The 26,167-nt window shown below is 36.2% G+C and overlaps 1 protein-coding gene and 1 long non-coding RNA gene across 7 annotated transcripts in view; one reads left to right on the forward strand and one right to left on the reverse strand.

Moving 5' to 3' along the window:
- KIFAP3 (kinesin associated protein 3) overlaps positions 1-1,653 on the reverse strand; it is a 168,954-nt gene extending 167,301 nt beyond the window's left edge. For 3 of the 4 annotated variants that reach the window (XR_009505374.1, XM_059935996.1, XM_059936011.1), the window contains exon 1: positions 1,384-1,510. Coding sequence is in view for 2 of the 4 variants with exons in the window: in XM_059935996.1 (XP_059791979.1) it covers positions 1,384-1,415 (32 nt within the window). In the remaining 2 variants the exon portion in view is untranslated. Of the gene's footprint in view, positions 1-1,383 lie in introns of all 4 variants that reach the window. The other variant, XM_059936022.1, reaches the window with a different exon arrangement.
- Positions 1,654-26,167, forward strand: part of LOC132373280 (uncharacterized) — a 205,689-nt gene continuing 181,175 nt past the window's right edge. For all 3 annotated transcript variants that reach the window (XR_009505398.1, XR_009505397.1, XR_009505399.1), the window contains exon 1: positions 1,654-1,849. This is a non-coding gene — a long non-coding RNA (uncharacterized LOC132373280). The remainder of the gene's footprint in view (positions 1,850-26,167) is intronic.

Below are 26,167 nucleotides of genomic sequence, written 5' to 3' on the forward strand. Positions count from 1 at the left end.
TAGCGACTCTTTGCCCTACAACAACCTTGATTTTAAAGTTGAAGGAGAATTTCTTGTTTTCTTCTTTCACCAAATTTTCAATCAAGATATTTTAAATGACCGATGTAAGTAAAATGCAATGAGGAAATAAATGCTGACTATATACTTGTTATGATTACATATTCTTTTTTGAAATTTTTACGGATAAGCTCTGGTTATGTAACAATTTCAGATATATTTCTATAAAATGGGACAGGCAGGCAATATATGCTTCAGGCCTGCAAAGACAGCGAATACAGTTGGTTGCTTGATTGATTTTACAATAATTTCAATCCCTTTTAAGAGTCTATTAAAGGTTAGATCTTTCTGTGATGATCAGGGCCCTGCCAAGCTGGGATAAATACATTCAGTAAAAGTATACTATGAATTGAAATGATGACACCACCTTACATGCATGTTTTATCTTTTTAAAACATTTTCATATTTGGTCCTAGTACCTATCATAAAGTAATACTTGCCCCATTTTTAGATAAGGAAACTGAGTCCAAAAGAATACATGTGACTTTCTAGGGTATTTACACAATCAGTAGCAGGGACTTAGCTAAAAATGGAGACTCCTAATTAAAATATTTTTTTGTATTGGATCACTGCTAACTCTTGGTCCAGTGAGAGGTATTCTTTTTATGAGGGATGATCTTATCTTTGACCTGAGTCAAATAAATAATCCCAACAGATTACATTTTTCTTTAAGGAGTAATTGATACTACAAATATTTTTAAACTAAAGAAATGATGGCCGGTTTCACGTCAAGCTCCTGAACAAACCTCTTGATAATTACGAACCTCCTACAAAAATTATACTGTATACATGGCAGTGAAATGGATGAGGAAAGCAGAAATAAACTGGAAAGCAACATCTCAATCCAGTCTCCCATTAATTAAAAGCCACCACTTCTTTCCCCTTCATTTCAAAACCCCATGGCAGTGAACCCCAAATTGGAGACATAGGACAGAGGCGCCAGAAGACTTCAGTTCCAGGCTCCCACAGGATTTATCTATTAAAGGAAAATGGAGAGTCGGAGTATCGGGGAAAAATAGGAAGACGCGGTTTACTCCGCCCTTCGCGCCTCTACCCTCAACAATGTAATGTAGCAAGGAAACCATCTGCAATGCTGTCAGGACCCCGCTGAGTCAGGTAAGAGGCTGGAGAAACCCGCACCCCCTAAAGGCCCCTTCCTCTTTTTAATTCACCTTTCCCCCCCTCCCTTTCCGTGATTTCTCCCCTGTCTCCCACCCCTCTTCTAAGCTTTGCCCAGTGACATTTCACGGCCAACCCAAGAACCTTTTAAGAATAACCTCAGGGTCCGGGCAAGGAGGGTAGGACCGAGCCTTGGGGGGTCGTCACCTTTTGAGGTATCTGGCGTCCTCCCCCTGCATGGCGGCGGCGACGGCGGCGTGGGGAGGATGGGGATGTCTGAGAGAGGCCGGCGGGGCTACTTCCGGGGACGCTGGCCAAAGTACCCCACACCCAAAGGCGATGACAGTCCTGAGGCCTGCAAGGCGGGGCAGCTACAGCGCTCTGGTTACCAGGGTGAAGCCGCCGGCTCCTCCCACGGCTCCTAGGCCCCAAAACGCTGGCGCTGCCCAGACCCGCCCAGAGCGGCCTGTATGAGCTCCGCCTCAAAGCGCATGCGCCTGCTCCGCGGCGCCAATACGCGCAGGCTCAGTATGCGGCGCTGGCCTTTGGGACTAATCTGACGCACCCTGGAGCGGAACGTGAAGGTATTTGCCGCAGATTTCAGCGCGCGTGGTTGAGGAGGGGCTCCGTGGTCACCGCCCCCTTGAGGATGGGAATTGAAAGAGTCATCCCGGTCAGTCGAATTGATATTTCAGGTCCTTCGCTTGAAAAGAGGGAAAGGAATTCCGTTAACCTTTTAATTAGAGAATGCTCTAGAGCAGTCAAGCCCTCGGCTGGTAACCTGTAAAGAAAGGTTTGTTATTTGGGGCACTGTAGAAAAGGAACTGCACTGATTGCACTGAGAAGCTGGAACTTGTGCAGATAGGCTGACCCTTACGAAATGAATACAATTAATATCAACTTTGATCGAGGGGCAAATCTCTCACTTCCATTTTGGTATCCTAAATCTAGAATGCACCCCTGCCCCGCACACACACACACAGCTCCTGAAATTACAACTCCTAAACTAACTATCCCTAACTCGGGGTACGGTTGGAATCATTTCCTCTAAGACAGGCAACTGTTGGCAATTCAGGCCATAGGGCCAAAGGGCTGTTTTTTGTTTTGTTGTTTTTTTATTGAAATATAGTTGATTTACAATGTTGTGCCAATCTCTTATACGAAGTGAAGTAAGTCAGAGACAAATACGATGTGATACCACTTATATGTGGAATCAGTAGGGCTGTTTTTGAACCCTAGCAAGTAATGTCCTCTTTTTGAGATCTATTCCCATGGGCTCAGCTATCTCATCTATGCAAATGACTTACGTTCATTTATTCAGTAAATATTAATTGAGGGCCAGCTTTGTGCCAGACATCAAACCAGGCTCTAGGGATAACAAAGGAGGTGTTTCTACTCCCACTTCTCACCTGTCCCTCTCTTCTAGTTCTATGTTTTTAGTCGCCTTGCACTGTGTCTACACCATTGTTCCACTGCCTTTTTCAGATGCAATAAGTTAATGCAGTGCACTGCATGGAATATTAAATATAGACACAGTCCATACCGACTAAGAGAGATTTTTATCGCCCACCCATTCACACAGGCTACACTATTTCTGTCAGTGTTGTAGTCGTTCTTCCAGTCTTCCAGGGAAGACTGTATGGAGCTAACTTTGACATCTTTCTTTGTATCATGCCCTCTTATTAAACTATTTCAAAATTTTATCTTTTCTTCCTTCAAGATATTCCTGCAATCCAGCTTTCTTCTCCATCCTCACTTCTACCTACTAGCCTAACCATTTCAGACTTGGAATACTGCAATTCTTTCCTAACTGGACTTCCTATTTTCTGGGTTTTTTTTTTTTTCCCTAAATATTCATTCTCAAAACTGATATAAAATTATACAAATTATCACTCATAGCTACATTACCTTAAAACCCCTACAATACCTAATATTGCCAGATCACAATATCTATTAAAATTCATAGTTTATATAATAAGCATTCTTGCAATATAAGCTCCTTGAGATCAGAGATTTTGCTTTGTTTACTTCTGTATCCTTAGAACAGCATCTGGCTCATAGTTGGCACTAAATAAATATTTGGAATTGAAAAAAATGCATACTTGAGCTTGAAACAATAACAACAACAAAAATCTAGAGGAAATGCCCAGAGGCCAGAAAGGAAGAACTGAAAACTAGATCAATAAGGAGATAAACTGAAACTGGGCCCGAACTAGAGAAGCTGTCAGTCTATAGCAGGAACAGTACAAGATGAGCCTAGGCATTTTATTCTTGAAAGTAAGAAAATACTAATGGTATTGTGTCCAAAAGACAGTAGTCAATTTTGAGACAATTTGCCTCACAAGGAATAATTACTGTGGTTGATTTAACACATAATAAAAGTACAGGAGTCCATAATGATACTCAAAGACATATAGAAAAACAGAAAAACAAAACCTCACTTTCATTGAAGGTAATGACTGCATCAAATTCTTACTCTGAAACTTGGTAATTAAAGGAAATAATTAAGCATTTAATCCAAGCCTTTTGGAAATAAACCATAATTTACCTCCTCTTAATGAGGGAAAGCTCTTTTTTTTTTTTTTTTTAACAGAATATTCCTGCTAGTACTGGAACAATATAATTATAGACAGTTACTATTTTGCAAGCCCCAAGAAGTAATGTACCTGATTGATTTATTATAAAATAATTTAAAATATGGTAGAGTTTCACCCCACAGATTACTTGATAATTCTAAATGGAAAAAATGGTACTTTACAATGGGGAGATCTAGCTTTCAGCATTTTAAACAAGTAAACTAGGCATCATTAGTAGTCACAGTACCTGATAGTATATGCAATAGGAAGCACACAAGATCACCTATTAAGTATTCTTGCCAAAAATTAATCTGAATCTAACTAAACTGTCAGATCTGTAAAAAATTAATAAATGAAAATCTCAATTAAATAGAGTTGGGAAACAGAATGGGGAGCTCTCATGCCCTATGATGATAGCAGAGCCCAACAGAAAGAAGAAAGACTCCTTTCCTGTCAAGTTCTCAGTCAGTGAAAAGTCATGGACTCTTTATTTACTATAGCCCTCCCAACTTCCTTTTCCTCTCTATAAAAGCATTGCCCTATGGGGCACTTGCAAGTGGTTCACTGCGATTGCAGACCCCAAATTACAATGCTCTGCTGAGCCCAAATAAACACATCTTTGCTGGAGAAATGTGTGGCAGTCTATTTTTGTTTCAGGTCAACAGATCTCATATGCAGAACTAAATAAAGAAGATAGCCCAAAGAGTGGGGAACATACCCAATTGGATATCAAGATATATCATATCAGAATAATAATTACAATGTATAATATTGACATAGGGAGAGAACACAAGTGAAACAAAAAAGAGAACCAGACCCATGCACATGTGTAAACTTGAAATATGACAGAAGTGAATTTTCAGATTATGGGAAAAATGTATTTTCAATAAATGTTTTTGAGACAATTGTTTATGCATGTGTAACAAATTAAATTGGATCCCTACCTCATGCCATGTGCAGAAGCTAATTCTACATTGAATAAACACTTAAGTGTAGAAGAGAAAACTTTAAAAACATTCAGAAGCAAATATAAATTATCTTTATGACATTCAGTTAAGGACAAATTTTAAAACAAAATACAGAAAGCACTAGAAATAAGATTGATAAATTCACTCCATTAAAATTAATAACTTCTAATTATTAACCATGACACCATAAAGTAAAAAAAGATAAGTTAAAAAATGATGTGACCTATCTGCATCACATGAAAACTAACAAAGGATTAAATTGACTGCTTCAAGATCCACTATGAATCAAAAAGGAAAAGACAAACAACCCAATGGGAAAATGGACAAAGAAGAAAAAGACAAATTAGGATTAGCAAGATAAACAAAACAAAACATGAAAAGATGCTCCATCTCAATAGTAATCAGGAAGATCTCAATTAAGACCATAAAAAGATACAATTTTACACGGACCGGGGTGCAAAATTTAAAAAGTCTAACAATACCAAATTCTGGTGAAAACGTGAAACCCTGGAAATGATTTAGTAAACATTTCAGGTGTGAGTGTTCATTGCAAACTACCACTTGAGAATAAAATGTCTTCATTATCTTGTAAAGTTGAACGAGGATATTCTCTAAATTTCTGCAATTCTACCCCTAGTTATATAACTCAGAAAATTCTAGCATATGTGCACAATGAGATTTGTTCCAGAACTATCAGAGCAGTGTTGTGCATAATAGAAAAAGAAAATCTGAAAAACAACTCCAAAATATTTTTGCAGGAGAATGGATAAATATGTTTGAAATATTCACACAATACAATATTATGCAGCAGAGCCTTAGGGCTTTAACATGAACTAGAACTATACAGACAACATGAATGAGTATTAGAAACATTATATTGAATGAAAGTAAATTGAAGGAGATTACATACAGTATTTTTTAAATTGTGGTATAATTTGCATACAATAAGATGCATTCTTCTTGGCGTGCTGTTATGCATTTTGACAAGTACACGAGTCATGTAACCATTACACAATCAAAAGATTGAGCAATTCTATCATCCCCCAAATTCCTCTCTGTTCCTTTGGAGTCATCCTGTTCCCCCAACATCACGCTCTGATAAATACTGATGTTTTCTGGTCCTATAATTTCCCTTTTTCCAGAATGTCATCTAAATGTAAGCATATTTGATATAGCCTTTCGAGTCTGGTTTCTTTCTCTTAGCATTTGGGGGCCATCCATATTGTGTTTCATTAATTTATTCCTTTTTTACTGTCAGCTAGTGTTCCATTGTATGAATGTATCACAGTTTATTCATTTACCACATTTGGGTTGTTTCTAGTATTTGGGAACTGTGAATAAAGCCACTCTAAACATTACATACAGGTTTTTGTGTCAACTAAAGTTTTCTTTTCTCCTGAAAGCAAACACCTAAGAGTGTTCAGTTATATAGCAAATATATGAATAACTCTGTGAAACTGCAAAACTGTTTTCCAAAGTCGTTGTGCTATTTTGCATTCCCACCAACAATGTATGACTTCAGCTGATACATATCCTCACCAGCACTTGGTATTATCAAGTTTTTAATTTGTTTAATCAAGTCATTCTAACAGGTGTGTAGAGATAGCTCATTTAATTTAAATTGTATTTAATTTTTAAATTAAATTTAAATCGTAATGATTAATGGTATAAGCATATTTCATGTCCTTATTTACCATTTGTGTACCATTTTGGGTGAAGTCTTTGTTCAAATATTTTGTTCATTTTTTATTTATGTTTTCACTAGCCTGACCAAACTGATCAGAGAGATAGCAACAGATACTAGATCTGAAAGATACACATCATTAAAACTGAGACAAGAAATAGAAAATGTTAAAGCTCTGTATTTTTAAAAGAAATCAAAAACCTAATTACAGTTTTTCACACAAAGAATATTCCAAGCACAGCTTTACTGATTAATTCTAAGAAATAAGTTCAACTTACATACTCATGCAGAAAATAAAGAATGAAGGAATATTTACCAACATATAAAAGGGTCAGCATTATCCTGCCATCATATTCAGACAGATATCTTTAGTGAGCATATATGTAACAATCTTTAACAAAATACTAGTAAATTAAATCAGCAATATATAAAAAAAATACAACATTGTGACCAAATAGGGTTTAACTCAGAATGCAAGGTTAGTTTAACATATGAAAATCCAATAATTTACCACATTGCAAATAAAAAGGTGAATAACCATATGATCATGTCAATAGAGGCAGAAAATGAACTTGACAGAATTCATGATTTAAAAACCTATTAGAAAACTAAGAGTAGAAGGTGACTTCCTCACTCTAATAAAGAATATCTGTGTAGGTTTATTTCTGGGCTGTCTCTTCTGTCCCATTTGTCTATGTGTCAGGAAGTAAGATGCCTCCAGGTATGCTATTCTTTCTTAAGATGGTTTTGGCTATTTGAGGCCCATTTGGTTCCATATAAATTATAGGATTGTTTTTCCTACTTCTGTAAAATAAAATGCCATTGGAATTTCGATAGGATTAGACTGAATCTTTAAATAACTTTGGGTAGTGTGGAAAATTTGACAATATTAAGTCTTCTAATCCATGAACATGGGTTGTCTTTCCATTGGTTTTTGTCTTCTTTATTCTCATTTATCAGCGTTTTGTAGTTTTCATTGTATATGGTTTTTACCTCCATGAAGTTTATTTCTAAATGTTTTTTTTATATTGTGAATGGGATTGTTTTCTTAATTTCCTTTTTAGATAGTTTACTGTTAGAATACAGAAATACAACTGATTTTTGTACATTGATTTTGTTTCTTGAAACTTTTTATTGAATCATTTATTCTAACAGATTTTTGTGGAACCTTAGGGCTTTAAAAATATACAATCATGTCATCTGCAAACAGAAATAATTTTACTTCTTCCTTTCCTATTTAGATGCCTTTTATTATTCTTGCCTAAATGATCTGATTAGTACTTCCAGTACTGTATTATATAAAAGTGGCAAGAGTGGACATCCTTGTCTTGTTCCTGATCTTAGAGTAAAAGCCTTCCATTCTCTACTGTTAAGTATGATGTTAGCAGTGGGCTTTCATAGGTGGCCTTAATTATGTTAATTTCATTCTATTCCTAGTTGGATGAGCATTTGTATCATGAAAGGATTGAATTTTGTCAAATGATTTTTCTGCATCTATTCAGATGATCATATGATTGTCATCTTTCTATCAAAGTGATGTATATTTATTGATTTGCATATATTGCACCATCCTTGCATCTAGGGGTAAATCTCACTTGATCATGGTTGTATGGTCCTTTTAGTGTGCTTTTGAATTCATTTTGCTAGTATTTTGTTGAGAATTTTTGCACCTATATTCATCAGGAGTCAGGCTGCATTGCTTTGGGAAACCTTCCTGTTAATATCAGTTTGCTCCTTCTGCAAAACTGTACCTCCTAGAAGCTTTTCTTAAGTTCCAGACTTAGTAAAGTGCTTTCTCTGTTCTCCTACTGCATTTACTGTACTTTATGGACATGATTTGTTTATGAGTGATTCAAAAGTTTTAAAATCACGGATTTAAAATTACATTTCCAGTCACAGTTCTTGACACATAGTGATAACTAACAAATGGCAGCTCCTGCTTTATCAAATACAATTACAGCTTTCAAGAAGCACATAAAGTACTCACCATGTATGTAAACAGATAACTTGACTGTCATAATGGCAGTGTGAAACAAGTAGAACGTTGGCACAAAGAAGGAAATAATCCACTCATGGTGGATAGAAGCTTAGAGTGGGGCTCAAAAAGGATGAATAAAAAATTGCTTACCAGAGAAACATAATAGGGATATCCTAGGAAAGGGCAATAGTATACACACAATATATAAACAATAGTATATACACAAACATATGAAATATCATTATATATTTAGGTAAGTGCAAGTAGTTGAGATGGTTAGGGAGTTAGGTTTGAGTAGGAGAGCAATGAAAAATAAATTTGGAAAATTCAGGAGGGGCAAAATTGTGGAAAGCCTGCTATAAGAGAGTATGGTATTTGGGTATTCTCTGCACACATCGAGAGCCATGAAAGCATTTTAATATAGAAAAATTATATGTTGAAATTTATTATTTTAGCAATATTAATTGTTCTATATTTTATCCGCACAGCAGCATAGAACAGAGATGTAAGAATTACATTTTTTATTCTCCATATATGCTGCTTTTAAATTTCAATGCTGATTTGCTTCAGAAGTTCACAGAAAATCGTTTCTTACCTTGTGACTGCCTTTGGGATATCATCAAATGGCCATTGTGGTCCAAAGAATCCACATCCACTGGCTATTAATGTGGTCATCTTCTCACTTTTCAAATTAATTTGAGCTCACGTTGCACATCTTAATGCAAAAGATATTTAAGTTAAAAGGATCCTTTAAAATACATCCTCTTCTTGATGGTGGTAATCTCTGCATTCAACTAATATGATGTAAGACAACAACTATGACATCATTCATTAGGTTTCTCCAAGGGTCAGAACAGGGAGGGAGGTGGCCTACTAGGAAAATAATGAATCTCTGTGCTGTTTTTCTTCCCCATGTTCTCTTACAGCCTGAACCATACTTTGAGAAAATAGTTGTGTCAACTATTTAAATACATGTCAGCCTGATGATCCTTAAAGGCATCAGTCAAATGAATATTATCCAGTATAAATAGAAGATGTATTTTGTCTTACACGTACACACACATTCATGCACACACAAAAACACCTGTGTTTGTGAATTTGTATGTGTAGTTATATACGTACATGTTCAATGTTCCGTGCTTTTGTGTGTGTGCTTTTGAAGATGTGCACATGACATGGTGAGGGAAGAAGAGGATCTGAGTATATCCAGCCAGATCAGCTGTATTTATTAATCTAAACAAAATTTATGAGCAGGCATTACTTTAGACTTGAATATGCAAAAATGAATAGACATAGTTCCTGACTTGAAGAATTGTATCTACATCCAGTAGGGATACACACAAAATGAAGAAATAAAATTCAAAATAATACATTCTATGATAGAGCTATAATGCATCTCTGTAGAAACTGAAGAGATGACTGTGGATTCAGACAGTTAATACTATTCTGCACAATACACTCATCCAAGAATTGAAGCTATGAGAAGAATAAGATACAGACCTTACCTTGAAGGAATTCAAAACTATGAATAGGCAATCAGAGGACAAGTAATTGGTGTTTTAGCCATATTTCCCACACATCTACATCCCACGTCAAATTTTGTTTTGTTTTGTTTTTGTCCTGGATTATTTTAAACTGCTTTTACCTATTGATTTTTTCTATAAAGAATATGCTGCACCATATCTTTTCTATTTATTGCTTCAATTCCATAATCCCTCACTATGATAGAAGTTTCATTTGAGTTAGATATTTAAGTGAATCCAATCTCTCATTAAATACACATTTGTTTAGTGCATATTATGTGTTCCAGGTACACTTCAGAGCTAAACTTGTAGTCTGGATGGATAAATTCAGGCAATGGCTATATTAATAATCAGACATCTCCTCTGAAGCCTTAGTAGCAGAATTAGAAAATGTTTAGAGCATGACAACTACTGCTGCATACCTCTGCTAGAATGAGTTGAAAGCTATTTGGTCACCAAAGAGTGCTCTCTCCTCTTCACCTCTTTAACAAAGGTATTACCATAACATAAGTGTTTATGACATACCCTCTGGGTCACTAAGAACAGAACCAAAAATGCCAATTCATTCCAGATCAGTTCCTAGCAACTGCCAGTTAGCAATAACTTTGAAGTTGGGTAAGAGATGAATTTGTGCTTCCAGGGTTGAAATATATGATGTTCCAATGAGTGATGTAACTCCATCCTTTCAAGTATGGGGCCGAAATTAAATCATATGTTATTTGACTGTTAAACTTTTAACTTTTCTTTTCTTTCTTTTCCTTCTCTTCCCCATCTTTCTCTTCCTTCCTTCTTTATCCCTTCTTTTCTTCCTTTCTTTTTTCTTTCTTTTTGTGTGTAGACAACATGTGTCATAAAAATAATAGCATACTGGAAAAAGAATTTTTTTCTGATTTGGGAAATTTCCTGCCAAATCGATATCTCTTTAATGTAATCATTACCATATCAGGAAAGGAAGTAGATACACATCAAAGACCCTGAGAAACGGTTGGAATAGGGTCAGAATCTTTCCTGTGTGTTAGTGACAAAAAGGAATTGAAATTCATTTCGTTTTATTTCACACTTCAATACATTGTCCATATTGCTTTTATTTTTTTTTTAAGAGGGAGAGGTAAAAAATAAGATACTGCTACTCTAAGTTTGACAAATTGTAAAATATTTCTGTTAAATCAGTCCTCTTCCTGTCTTTCCCACTCATTGGCATGTGAACTTCTTTTTCTTTCCAAATGAGTCAGTTGAGAGAATGTCAACATTGCTCTAAGTAGAAGATGCTATCATGCCATCACAAAAACAAAACAAAGTAAAAACAAAATAAACAAAATGCTGCTTTTCCACTTAGCAGCATTTGCTGTCCTCAGGATATGGCGATGTGTACTTCACTTTAAATGGTCTCTTGACTGAATTCTATCAAATACTCTCCCCCATAACCAAATGGACATGCTGGTGAAAATTCCTCCTTCTGAACTAAGGAAGCATTAACAGCCTAAACATTTTTAACAAGATTGGTTTTATTTTACCTTATTAAAATATTTTCATGGCTCCCAGAATACCTTTCTTTTTTAGACATTGAGATGTTGGGCTAGGATTGATTCCAAGGTTATTCTGTTGCCAATACGTTTGAGTTTATAATATCATTAAAACTGAAGACATATGAAAAGCCTGAAATGGAAAGTCAAATATAACTAAAGGAACACATACTCTTTCATTTTGCTGGTCAATTTACTCAGAGCAAAGGAAAAGCAAAACAGGCCATAGGAAGTGTTCAGTAAATAAGTTTTGAATGAATATCTATAGACAAAGAGGGAAATCACCAGATAAAATAAAAATTACTGGTGCTTTTTCATAAAATAGTAGGTTCTACATTTAACTTCTTGCATGTAGGCCGCTAGAGTAAAGACTATACAGAAATTGGGGCTTTTGCATTTTTTTCTCTTAAATAATAGTATTCCTCATAGAGAGAGCAGTGGGCAAGAGGGAGGCTGGGTGATAGTCCTTTATTTAGTTCTACCTCAGTATACATTTACTTTGTTTCTATTTTATTGGTTTCTGCTGGCCCAAGGATAAATCTATTTTATTGTACTAAAAAACTCTATATAGTGGTATAGAAGGAAAGGCCCATTTTTTAATCAGGTTGTTGGTCTTTATAATGTTAACTTGTGTGAGTTCTTTGTATATTTTGGATATTAACCCCTTATCAGATGCATCATTGGCAAATATCTTCTCCTATTCAAGTAGGTGGCCTCTTCATTTTGATAGTTTCTTTGCTGTACTAAAGCTTTTTAGTTTGACATAGTCCCATTTTTAATTTTTGCTTTTGTTTCCCTTGCTTGAGGAGACATACTAAAAATATATAGCTAAGGCTGGTATCAAAGAACATACTGCCTGTGTTTTCCCCTAGGAGTTTTATGGTTTCAGGCCTTACATTTAGATATTTAATATATTTTAAGTTTATTTTTGTATATGGTGTAAGAAAGTAGTCCAGTTTGATTCCCTTGCATGCGGCTGTCCAGTTCTCCAAACACCATTTATTGAAGAGGCTGTCTTTTCTGCATTGTATATTCTTCCTCCTTTGTTGTAGATTAATTGACCATAAAAGTTTAGGTTTATTTCTGGGCCCTCTATTGTGTTCCATTGATCTTTGTGTCTGTTTTTGTGCCAGTACTATACTGTTTTGGTTACTATAGCTTTGTACTACAGTTTGAAATCCAGGCATGTGATACCTCCAGCTTCGTCCTTCTTGCTCAAGATTGTGTTGGCTATTTGGTGTTTTCTGTGTTTCCATACAAATTTTAGAATTATTTGTTCCAGTTCTGTGAAAAATATCATTGGTATTTTCATAGGAATTGCATTGAATGTGTAGATTGTTTTGGGAAATATAGTCATTTTAACAATATTAATTATTCCAATCCATGAGCACAGTACATCTTTTCATTTGTGTTGTCTTCAATTTCTTTCATCAGTGTCTTATAGTTTTCTGAGTACAGGTCTTTTGCCTCCTTGGTTAGATTTATTCCTAGGTATTTTATTCTTTTTTATGCAATTGTGAATGGGATTGTTTTTCTCTGATAGTTCGTTGTTAGTGTATAGAAATGCAACACATTTCTGCATAGTAATTTTGTTTCCTGCAACTTTAATGAATTCATTTATTAGTTCCAGTAGTTTTTTGGTGGCATTTTTAGGATTTTCTATATATAGAATCATGCCATCTGCAAACAGTTGCAGTTTCTTCATTTTCAATTTGAATTTCTTTTATTTATTTATTTTTTGTGTGTGTAATTGCTGTGGCTAGGACTTCCAGTACTACATTGAATAAAAATGGCAAGTGTGGGCATCCTTGTCTTGTTCCTGATCTTAAAGAAAATGTTTTCAGCTTTTCACTGTTGAATATGATGTTAACTGTAAGCTTGTCATATATGGCCTTTATTATGTTGAGGTATGTTTCCTCTACATCCACTTTGTTGAGAGTTTTTATCATAAATGAATGTTGATTTTGTCAGAACTTTTTATGCATTTATTGAGATGATCGTATGATTTTTCTTCTTCAATTTGTTAACGAGGTGTATCACATTGATTGGTTTGTGCATATTAAACCATCCTTGCATCCCTGGGATAAATCCCATTTGATCATAGTGTATAATCCTTTTAATGTATTGTTGAATTTGGTTTGCTAATATTTTTGTTGAGGATTTTTGCATCTATATTCATCAGGGATTTGGGTCTGTACTTTTCTTTTTTTTGTGGTGTTGTTGTCTGATTTAGTATCAGAGTGATGCTGGCTTCGTAGAATGAGATCAGAAGTTTCCTTCCTCTGCAATGTTTTGGAATAGTTTGAGAAGGATAGGTGTTAACTCTTCTTTAAATGTTCGGTGAAATTCACATGTGAAGACATCTTGTCCTGTACTGTTGTTTGTTGGGAGTTTTAAAAAAATTATTGATTCAGTTTCATTACTGGTAAATGGTCTGTTCATATTTTCTATTTCTTCTTATTCAGTCTTGGGAGATTGTACATTTCTAGGAATTTGTCCATTTCTTCTAGTTTGTCAACCAGTCTTTATTCAGTGTCTTTTAGTCATTTTGGTTGTCTGAAGCTCATTGTCTAGTATATTCTTTAGGAAGTGCTCATGGGAACAATATTCCTTGAGGTCTTGCTTATTCATAACAGTTGTCTGTGCTTTTTATACTTGAAGTTCAGTATTACTGAATATAAAGTCCTTGGCTCACATTTTCTTTCCTTAACTCATTATTGACTGGGGGATTTTTGCAGAAACTAACACGTGTGGCTGGCGATTTTTATTTTGGCTGGCCAAAAATTAATTCTGTTATTTCACTAACACTTTGCGGATTATTACATTCAGTAGTTACACCTGACACACCTGTAAAGTCTTCTAATTTTTTGAAATGTTCTCTTCAATCCACTCTTCTGTAGAAGCAAAGGAGCATTCTCCAGCACCATGAATTTCATTTTCACTTTCCATATCAGAATCAATCACTAAGGTTTTTTGTCTTTTTGTTGGTCTAATATTCATATTGTCTGAATCAGAACTATATTCTGAAGAACTATCATCTTTGGAGACACTAGTATATATGTTGCTCAATCAGAGAAAATTCACTGAAAAATTCTTCTTCACTCAAAATTTCGCAATGCATCATTTTTGAAAATTTTGCATTTATAATATACACAAGGTTGGAACAAAAACCTAACAGAGCAAAATGTGAATGATAACAACAATCATAAGTTGTATAATGAACCCTTGATCAATTTTAAGCTCTAACAACTTCCCCCGGTGATGATAATTGTATCGCTCTCTAAAAACGTATTGATAGGTCTCTGGTGAATAATGTGTTAAGTGTCTTAAATATGTTACTTTATTTTCTTCTGGCATGAAGTGTTGATGATTAAAAGTTTGTTAATGTAATTTTCTGTTCTTTATAAGTCACACATGTTTTTTGCATAAAAGGCCAAAATTTTTTTCTTTTTTACAAGGTCTAGTAATTTTATTAGGCTATGTTTTGATGTTGGTTATTCTGCATGGATAGTCAGTTATATGGTGTGCTCTTTCAAAATGTAGTTTCACATCCTTTTAAAAAATATCAGGAATATTTTCTTGAATTATAATTTAAAAAATTTGTTTTGCTCTTTTCCTTGGGTTTTCATCTTAAGGGACTCCTAATACTCATATACTGCAACTTCTTTACCTATCTTAAATGTCATTTTCTCTTAAATTCATTTTATCACTCTTCATCTCATTATAATTTAATTTTTTCTTCTTTTGATTTCTAATTTTAATTCTTTATTTGTTGCATTTATTTACTCATGTATTCTAGTATAGCTTACATTTTTAAAAGATTTTAAATTTCTAATTCTGTTTTGAATTAAATCACCTTATTTCTGACTCTTCTACTTTTGATTTATGTTATTTCATGTTCTATATCATTAATACAGATTGGGTTCTTCTGAAATAATAATTTGCAGTTTTGATCTTTTTTTCTATCTTTCATGTCTTTCTGGTGTGATTTCATTGTGATTATATGGGATTTGACCTTGATACATTTTAAGTTGCTCATTTTTTATAAAATTATATTTTGAATGTTTAGAAAGTAGTAGTAGATTTTTCTGACTTCACAGACCTCCCTCTTCTGCTATCTGCATACAGTGTTAAAAATATAGCACCTTGCTTTCTGAGATTTTCTGGCTCTGTTCAGCTTCCCCACTATTATCAGTATCTTCTTCCTTTTTTGTCTCTTTCTTGCTAAACCATGCCTCCAGTCCCAGTAATTTCTCTTCAGTATAGAGACCTGTGCCCTCTTGTGTCAAGTGTGAGAGTTCCTAGATAGCAGACTGCTTCACCTTTAAAGAACTTACAACAGGTGCTTTACACACACATGCTGCTGGAGTGAACAATATCTTTCTCAGTTTCAGCCACTCTTCTCATATTGGTATGTTGTACTTTTCAGGTATTATCTATTGGGAGTTTTTTGGTTCTCTTATTCTTTGGGTCATCAAATGCCTTGTTATTTTCCGCTGCTTTCTCCCACACAGATGCCAATGACACAAAGGTCTTGTGACTATTGGTAGTTTGTCTCTATCTGCTTGTATTTTGAGGTTGTGTTGTACCTTGTTACCCAGTTTGTTGAATTTTTGTTTTTGCTATCTAGGTGCTATCTTTTTAATGTGGTGATCCAGGAGGACTATGCTGAAAAACTATGCTGCCACTACTATCTTCCTAGAATCTCACAACAGTTGTTCTTTTTATAGATAAGGTACCTGAGGCCCAAGGAGGTACAGTTATTTGCCCAAGATCACACAGCTAGACGCAGAAGATAAATGTACTTGAAAGCACCTTGATTAGGACCTGGTACAGAGAGTCTGCTTAACGCATGCTCTTTCCTTCCTATTTCCCTCTCTCCCTTCCTCTCTTCTTCCTATCCTTCTTCCCTTCCTTCATTGCCTCCAATTCGTCCTCATTCCCTCCAGAGCCTAGATTTAAACCCAGTTATTTCTGACTTCAAAGCCTCTGCAAGCTCATTTAATATGCTATGCTTCTACCCCATGATGTGAAGTCACTGGAGCTTTTAATTCAGCAAAACCATTTAAACAAAATTAGTTTCACTAAAACCTACACTTGTCTTGCTCTAAGAACATTTTCCTCTCTGGTTTTATGTTCACATACTTTTCAAATGGAATCTATAAATGTCAAGATTCTTTGACACATGCCTCCTTAAAATATGGTTTGTTAGAAGTAAATCGATGCTCTTATTTTAATGAATATATTTACAGGCATGTTATGTAATTCTTTGAAAGCCTTTTTCATCTCCCACCTCCATCCAGGAAACCACATTTGATAAGGAGTAAATGAAATTTGAACCTAAAAAACCTTGATTTCACTTTCAAATTTAAAATCCACAGAATTTAAAGAGATTTTAAACTTGACCAAAGTCAAATGTCCTGCTTTTGAAAAATCTTATAAAAGCACTACTTTGATTTGAAAACTATATTGCTCTGGGACCCAAGTTCATAAAATCCCAAGCTCCTTTGGTTAGGGTGTTTGACTCCTGATGATACTTGATTGAAAATGATTCATTCAAAAATTGGACACACCATTAAGGCTCCCAAGGAATTTATACAAGTACACTCTGTTATGTAAAAACTCCCAATATACTACTTCTCCATAATCCTCTACGTAAGGCCAATTAGTAATTAGATCTTTGCAAGCAAAATTTTGCCTAAGGCATTAAGTCACCACACAAATCCTAAGGGATTCATAGCTCTATTTCAAGCCAATGCCTTTATAAAATCCTGTTCCAGTTTTTGGCTCTATAATGGATTTCCCAGGTTGGTGATACATCAACAGAAAATGCCATTTCCTTATTTTTTTCTCCTTGAACTTCCTGCTCTAACTGTGCAGGCTTAGTTCTTACTGTTTGAATTTACTTATTGTGGTTTGCATAAAATTATCCTACACTCATCTACGCATAGTAGATAATGGTTATTTGCCTATAAATCTAAGGGGTACTGAGTTTTATATACCTTCCTGCTCTGTGGGCACTCTCTGAACAAATGAGCAGTTGTTCTTGAAACATTTTATATTTTTATGGGATTTGGAACTGTTTCTCCTTGTTGCTTTGTTGCTTTTTAGCAGCTTGAGGCTCCTTCTTTCTTGGTGTTTACTCTGGAGCTGGTGTGAACAGAGGCTCTTGGAAACGGTAGAGTGTTAATATCCTGGAGTGTGTCTTGCTTCATGTAAAAGATTGCTTCTCTAGGCTGCTGGGAGCTGCAGCAGAAGCAAGCCTTTCACAACACACACACAAATACACACAGAGTCATGAATGGCCACACACCTACGCTCACCCTCTCACATTCTCTGATTTCGTATGTGCAGAAACAGGCCAGGAAACCTGACTCCGTGTTGATTGGAACATTACTTTGCATTCATTTACAGAATATTTGGAACCTCACATATGTTTCTCATTAACGCTCATGTTTGATTGTTCTATGTAATTTTTAAAAAATTAAATAAACCTGTATCAGAAATTGTCACTTTGCTTTAAAGAGGCACAATTGACTCCCTTTGGGGAAGCAAAGAAAGAATGAGATGAAATATTTCTGTTCCTTTACATGTATTTCCATAAATGAGACTGGCATTAAGACATAATAATGAATTTGAGGTTCAAGGGATTTTTAAATAGCTTTTGAACAAATCGAGCACAAAGTGGCATTACTTACACAAAGAAACTCATTTAAAACAGAGCCCATTAATGAAATGTGGTTTAAAATCAGGTCTGTCTTAAATATATGTTCAGAATTAAAAGTTACTGGGCCAGAGACTGAAAGTTAAGTAAGCTGATACCTGAATATTATAACTGTAAATTTGTAGGTACATTAATTTTTTCAACCCACAAGGGCGTGATTTGGTAAAGTCATACCAGCATAATATTCTTAGGCCTTAATGACTTCATAAATTTCCAAAAATGCAGTTATTTGAATCTATTTCTATTTTACTTAACAACCTACAGGCTGTTCCCAAACTCAGCCTGGTCATGTTGTGGCCCCTTTAAAAAAAAAAGGAAAAAAAAAAGCCTATCTATCTATCTGTTGGGCTGCGCTCCACAGGCCTGCAAGGTCTGTGCTTGCCCAGCTTCAAGACCTAAGAGCCCAGAGTCAGCAGCAGAGACATCAGTGGTTTAATGGATGGGGAAGTTTACACATCTGAAGCAGGGTCCTAGAGCAACACCCCACTGTGTATGGCAGATGGTAGGCAGGACAGGTGGTAGTCTTTGTTCCCGGGGAGGGGAGGGGGGAAGAGGAGATTACCAGTTATAGGGGAATTGTTGTCAGGTGGGCTTATTAGTTACCAGGGAAACCAGTAGAGGGGCACGCCCCCCTCACTGCCCCTTTGATAATGACAGTCACTAGCTGGGGCCTGGGGCAAGTATGCAGGATGGTCAGTCATATGAGTAGGGTTTAGGTGAAGCAGGCACTGGTCAGGCAGAGGATGTACAGAGAGCAAGGGAGCAACCATCTTGAGTGGCCTGACCATACTCTATCTATCTATCTACCTATCTATGTATCTATCTATCATCTATCTACATATCTGAATCCAAGTGGCTAAATCAAGTGTTCCAAGACCCAGATATCAGGTTCACATCACCTCCTGACTCCTTACCTATTCTTTCAGTTCACTCTTTCATTCTAGACGTTTTGGATAGTGTTTTGAATATTAAGCATATTTTTTATGTCCTATATTTGACATCTTGGGAGCCTTGAGGACCCAGGGGAGAACTGCCCTTCCCAGGATTATTTAGTTCCTAAAGATAGCAAACAACTTGCCTGTGAGCACACCTTTGATATGCAAACCAACCAATCAGAGCCCATACCTCCAACCACCTCCTTTATATATTCTTACACACCAAGCCAATAGTCTCCCTGCGACTAGGTAACAGACAACTGGGAAACACCCCTATAGTCTAGAACCCACTGGAATTATGCAAACTATCTGATCCTAAACTATCCACTGTGTACTTACCCTGCCTCACCCATTCCTCCTCTCAAAAACCCCAATAAGTCTCAGCCTCGTGATTTTTTCTTCTCCCCTCTGCCTCCTGACTGATCCAAGTGCTTCGTTGTGTGGCCCTGCAAGCCATGGAGTGGCCCCTCCTCTTGGGAACTGTAGTAATAAACCATCTTTTCAATAGCAGTCATTCCTGATCTGTAGGCCTCACCATACCTGATTAAAACAAACCCTGGGTACATTTTAGTACATTTTGGTAGCCATCCCTATCATAGACTCCTGGCCTTTCTTTAGCTCTTTTTGCTTCCTATTCCTAAAGAGCTTTCTGACTCTGGACCATGCCTAACACTATTAGATACTCATTTTTGGTGAGGTATCCTCTTGTAAAACTCCTGTTTTTAAAAGTTTAAAACTCACAGAGGAGTACCTTGAATTAAGGGTGGTTAGACATCAGCCAAGCCCCTAGCTTTTGAGGTAAAGGTGCTGCATGCTGACAGGCATAACCCAATCTCCAATGCTGCCTCAGAGATGGAGATGGTTTCAACAGTGATGTACTTCTGCTGGGCGTCCCCTAGGCTCTCTTATTATCTCAAGCCCACAGCGAGTCTTACCTTATTAATCATGCTTCAGATCCCAGTTCTCCCATGGAGTGTAAGAACCTTCTGCCTAATCTTCCAGGCTCATTTCTTCATCTTCTTAAGTATTTTCTCCATCATTTCCACCCAACAGTCTCCTTACTATCTAGCCAAAGTTGTACCAATCCTTAAGTCCTTTATGAACTCTCCAATAATACCCCCTTTCTTACGTCTGATTATATTTCATTGACCATTTTGTCATTTGTTTTCTTTCCCTCTTTATTTCATGTGCATTTTTCTTGTGTAGCTGGATTATTAGATTTTAAAATACTTGGCACTGTAGAAAAGCTTGGAATTTGGAGTCAGAGGACTTGAGCACATGTGCTAATTTTATTACTTACAAGCTGCATTAGTCTGCTTGGACTTCCATACTACAATACTACAGGCTGGGTGACTTAGACAACAGAAATTTATTTTCTCACAGTTCTGGAGGCTAAAAGTCCCAGATCAAGGTAATGCAAGGTTGGTTCCTAGTAAAGAATCTCTTCCTGGCATGTAAACAACCACCTTCTCACTTTATCCTCATATGGCCTTTCCAAGGTGCATACGTGTGGCATTTGGGAAGAGAGAGAAAGAAAGAGAGCTTTTCTTTTTATTTTTTAGAAAGAGATTTCTGGTATCTGTTCTTTTAAGAGCACCAATCTCATCAGATCAGGGCCCCACTTTATGTCCTCACTTTACCTTAATCATTTTCCTAGATGCCCCATCTCCAAATACAGACATACTGGGGGTTGGGGCTTCAACACATGAATTTTGAGGAGACATAAACATTCCAAGTGACTATGACAATATCTTTACTTTTGAAAATGAGAATACTACTACATAAAATTTCTTCCCAATGCCTTCCAAAGGGCTGAACCATGTTAAGTGCTCAAAGATAGTTATTGTATAGAACTTTAGGTAAAGAATTTTATTCTGTGTATTTATCAAATTGATATAGCAGGACAATAAGTAAATTTATGTCATCTGAGGCTCTGAAGTTAACTTTTCTGGCTTGAAGTGTTGGATATTGGCTGCTAGAAAGGTGTCACATTTTTGCAGCTGGTTCTTTCCATTACCACCACACATAGGATGAAATAGTCTATGGGATCAAATTCTCTCTCTCTCTCTCTCTAAAAAGAAATTTTAAAGAACACTTCAGAGGAAACCATCTTCTTTATCATACTGTCAACCTAGCTTCCAACTCCAGTGTGAAAATCTCAGAGTTCTAGCTGAAATATGGAAAGGCCCTTTACAATTACATGTCGTCGTTATAGAGGCCAGTTTTGTTCCATTTGGAATTTGATACTACTTTTCAGTAAGTTCTATTTCATCCCTTCCAGATCTACTAGACTTTATTTTAGACTCTCTTCCTAAAGAAACAAAAACTCTTTTTGGTGAATATTAGGTAAAAAATTCAAGTTAAAATTGCCAACCCAGGCTACTCCTTAGAACTTCAAGTTCATTGTTCAGTCCTTCCTGATTCCTAGATCATGGATCTTTTGAAATAATGTTTTTATGTGCTGCCACCAGTTATTACCAGCTCTTCCTTTGACTTATCCCCAAATTTCTCTTTGTTCTCGCTTTCTTTCTGCTCCATTCCTAGTTAAGTTCTCATCGTGCTCCAAGGAAAACACATTATTTTCTTCTTTAAACATTCTTTCTCATCTGAATTCCTATTCTCAGTTAATGGTATCACTTTTCATCTTGTTGACCAAATTAGAAACTTTGGAATCCATTTTAATTCCTTCTACTTTTACATTCCTCACATGTAATTTAATTGATCACTGAATCATGATGCTTCTCTCTCTTGAACACCTCTGAATTCATTCATTTATTCAATAAGCATTTATTGAGAACTGTTTATGTACCAGGTGCTAGGAATTCAATGGTGAGTGAGATCAGCCTGGTCGTCACAGTCACTGGTTTTATGGTCTAGTGGGAAATGAGTTTTCTCTGCTTGGGAAAATGGTGGTTACTCTGAACTCATTGAAGGGATGTCAGGGCAACAGGAATAGAGGGAATAGAAGGTGCAAAGCCCTGGAAACAAAAGAAAAAATGTCTATTAGTGAAATGGAACCAATCTCAATAATTACAAATGCCTTCTAAGTTAGAGGTTCCCTCACCTTTAACTAATCTTTTGTTTGCTGATAAACCTGTCTTTCTACAACACAGACTTGATTATTATACCCTTGTTTAAGAACTACTGATGAATTCCCATTACCTATAAAGTCCAAACTCAGCATATGATACATAACCCTGTGTGGGATACCTCTAGCCATCCCACATTACTTGCCATTTCCCAAATAAAAATGAACTTTAAAGTTTCATGAAAATGCACTTTAAATTTACTTCTTCCTTCTACATTTGTTCACCTGATAAACTCACTTTAGACTCAGTTTTAATGTCATCATTATGAAAACTTCCCTGACCCTCCAATTTCTCAAATAAAAATAATTGCTTTTTTGTCTTTGATTTTGTAGCTAGTCACAAGTTCATACTGTTTCTATGACTGCCTCCATAGCCAGATTATGTATTTTTCAAGCCCTCTGACTATCTTTGTTGCTTTTCTAGCTCTGAAAACAGTGTTCAGTAACACATCAGAGGTGTTCAGTAAATATAAACTAAATTAAGCTGAATTCACTCTTTCACAAATACTCTTTTCTCTCCTCACTGGGATCAATGCACTTGACTCCTTATGTTTGATTTTTCTCCTTCCCATTTTTAGAAATCATTTGTCCATTAAACTCAGGCCTTGCATTTAACCAAGAAATCTTTTTAATAAAGGTACAACTACTTGTGGAGTGCACCGCTGAATTAATACGAGAATTATCAACCTTTTATAAAGTTGGGCTTACAATAACATACATTTCCTTATGTAGATACTGACATCCTGATGTTGATTCTTTTTTTTTAGTTTATTTATTTTATTTTTTTTGGCTGTGTTGGGTCTTCGTTGCTGCGTGTGGGCTTTTCTCTGGTTGCGGAGAGCAGGGGCCACTCTTTGTTGCAGTGTGCAGGCTTCTTATTGCGGTGGCTTCTCTTGTGGAGCACGGGCTCTAGGCACGCGGGCTTCAGTAATTGTGGCACATGGGCTCAGTAGTTGTGGCTTACAGGCTTAGTTGCACCGCAGCATGTGAGATCTTCCTGGACCAGGGCTTGAACCCGTGTCCCCTGCATTGGCAGGTGGATTCCCAACCACTGTGCCACCAGGGAAGCCCTGATGTTGATTCTTGAAATCTAAAATAATACTGTCATTTTACTTCTCCAATTGCTGCTTTTTCTGGCTTTTCCCATACTAACTAGCTTAATACATATTTATTTAAATAAATAAGTATGTATTATGTTCAGTTTAATTCAGTAGAAGTGATTACCAACAAATTTGAAGGCAAAAATGTAAGGATCGCCATAACAAAGCATTTATTATTGGCAAACAAACAGTATCCTGAATTTCTCCATGTTTCAGGATCCCCTGCATCATGTAAATACCTACCTAGGAATTTATAATATAGAAGAAAAACACCCTATATATTATTCTGTATATGAAGGATGCTATTTTACAGGTTTGCATTTGCTTGTGCTATTTTCTCTGCCTAGAAAATCCTAACCACTCTTATTCTTTATAAGAACCACTCTTTAGAAAAGTCCTAAAGATGCTACCAGAAAACTACTAGAGCTCATTGATGAATTCGGTAAAGCTGCAGGATACAAAGTTAATACACAGAAATCTCTTGCATTCCTATACAATAACAACAAAAGATCAGAAACAGAAATTAAGAAAACAACCCCATTTACCAATGTATCAGAAAGAATAAAATACCTAGGAATAAGCCTAACTAAGGAGACAAAAGACCTGTACTCTGAAAACTATAAGATGCTGATGAAAGAAATTGAAAATGACAAACAGATGGAAAGATATACCATGTTCTTGGATTGGAAGAATCAGTATTGTCAAAATGACTCTACTACCCAAAGCAATCTACAGATTTAATGCAATCCCTATCAAATTACCAATGGCATTTTTCACAGAACTAGAACAAAATATTTTTAAATTTATATGGAAAAGCAAAAGACCCCAGATAGCCAAAGCAATCCTGAGAAAGAAAAATGGAGCTGGAAGAATCAGACTCCCTGACTTCAGACTATACTACAAAGCTACAGTAATTAAAACAGTATGGTACTGGCTCAAAAACAGAAGTATAGGGCTTCCCTGGTGGCGCAGTGGTTGAGAATCTGCCTGCCAATGCGGGGGACACGGGTTCGGGCCCTGATCTGGGAGGATCCCACATGCCGCGGAGCGGCTAGGCCCGTGAGCCACAATTACTGAGCCTGCACGTCTGGAGCCTGTGCTCTGCAACAGGAGAGGCCGCGATGGTGAGAGGCCCGCGCACCGTGATGAAGAGTGGCCCCCACTTGCCACAACTGGAGAAAGCCCTCGCACAGAGACGAAGACCCAACACAGCCATAAATAAATAAATAAATAAATAAAAATTAAAACTTAAAAAAAAAACAATTAGGAATTTCTTAAAAACAAAGACAAAAACAAAAAAAAACAGAAGTATAGACCAGTGGAACAGGATCTAAAGCCCAGAAATAATCCCACACACCTATGGCCAATTAATCTACAACAAAGGAGGCAAGAATATACAATAGAAAAAAGGCAGTCTCTTCAATAAGTGGTGCTGGGAAAACTGGACAGCTACATGTAAAAGAATGAAATTAGAACATTCTCTAACACCATACACAAAAATAAACTCAAAATTGATCAAAGACCTAAATGTAAGGCTGGACACTATAAAACTCTTAGAGGAAAACAGGCAAAACACTATTTGACATAAATCACAGCAATATTTTTTGGTCCACCTCCTAGAGTAATGAAAATAAGAACAAGAATAAACAAATGGAACCTAATTAAACTTAAAAGCTTCTGCACAACAAAGGAAACCATAAACAAAATGAAAAGACAACCCACAGAATGGGAGAAGATATTTGCAAGCAAAGCGACCAACAAGGGATTAATCCCCAAAATATACAAACAGCTCATGCAGCTCTATGTCAAAAAAACAAACAACCCAATCAAAAAATGGGCAGAAATTCTAAACAGACATTTCTCCAAAGAAGACATGCAAATGGCCAAAAATCACATGAAAAGATTCTAGATCACTAATTATTAGAGAAATGCAAATCAAAACTGCAATGAGATATCACCTAACACCAGTCAGAACGGCCATCATCAAGTCTACAAACAGTAAATGCTGGAGAGGGTGTGGAGAAAAGGGAACTGTCCTGCACTGTTGGTGGGAATGTAAATTGATACAACCACTATGGAGAACAGTATGGAGGTGCCATCAAAAACTAAAAATAGAACTACCATATGATCCAGCAACCCCACTCCTGGGCATATATCCAGAGAAAACCATAATCTGAAAGGATACATGCACCGCAATGTTCACTGCAGCACTACTTACAATAGCCAAGACATGGCAGCAACCTAAATGTCCATCGACAGATGAATTGGTAAAGAAGATGTAGTACATATATACAATGGAATATTACTCAGCCATAAAAAAGAATGAATTAATGCCATTTGCAGCAACATGGATGGACCTAGAGATTATCACACTAAGTGAAGTAAGTCAGACAGAGAAAGACAAATATCACATGATATCACTCATATGTGGAATCTAATTTTTAAAAAAATGATACAAATGAACTTATGTATAAAAGAGAAACAGATTTAAAGATATCAAAATCAAACATGGTTGCCAAAGGGGAAATATGGTCAAGGGGAGGGATAAATCAGGAGCTTGGGACGAACATACACACACTACTATATATAAGATAGATTAGCAATAAGGACCTACTGTATAGCACAGGGAACTCTACTCAATATTCTGTGATAACCTATATGAGAAAAGAATCTAAAAAAGAATGGATACATGTATATGTATAACCGAATCACTGTGCTATACACCTGAAACTAACATAATATTGTCAATCAACTATACTCCAATAAAATTTTTAAAAATACCACTCTTTAAAAACCAGCTTTATTATTGCCTCTTGCATGAAGCATTCCCCAAGCCTCCTGTCAGAGTTACAGTAAGAATCCACAGAATCCTGTTTTTATCTTAGAGCACAT

Source organism: Balaenoptera ricei, chromosome 1 (assembly GCF_028023285.1).
Source record: "Balaenoptera ricei isolate mBalRic1 chromosome 1, mBalRic1.hap2, whole genome shotgun sequence".
Lineage (NCBI taxonomy): Eukaryota > Metazoa > Chordata > Mammalia > Artiodactyla > Balaenopteridae > Balaenoptera > Balaenoptera ricei.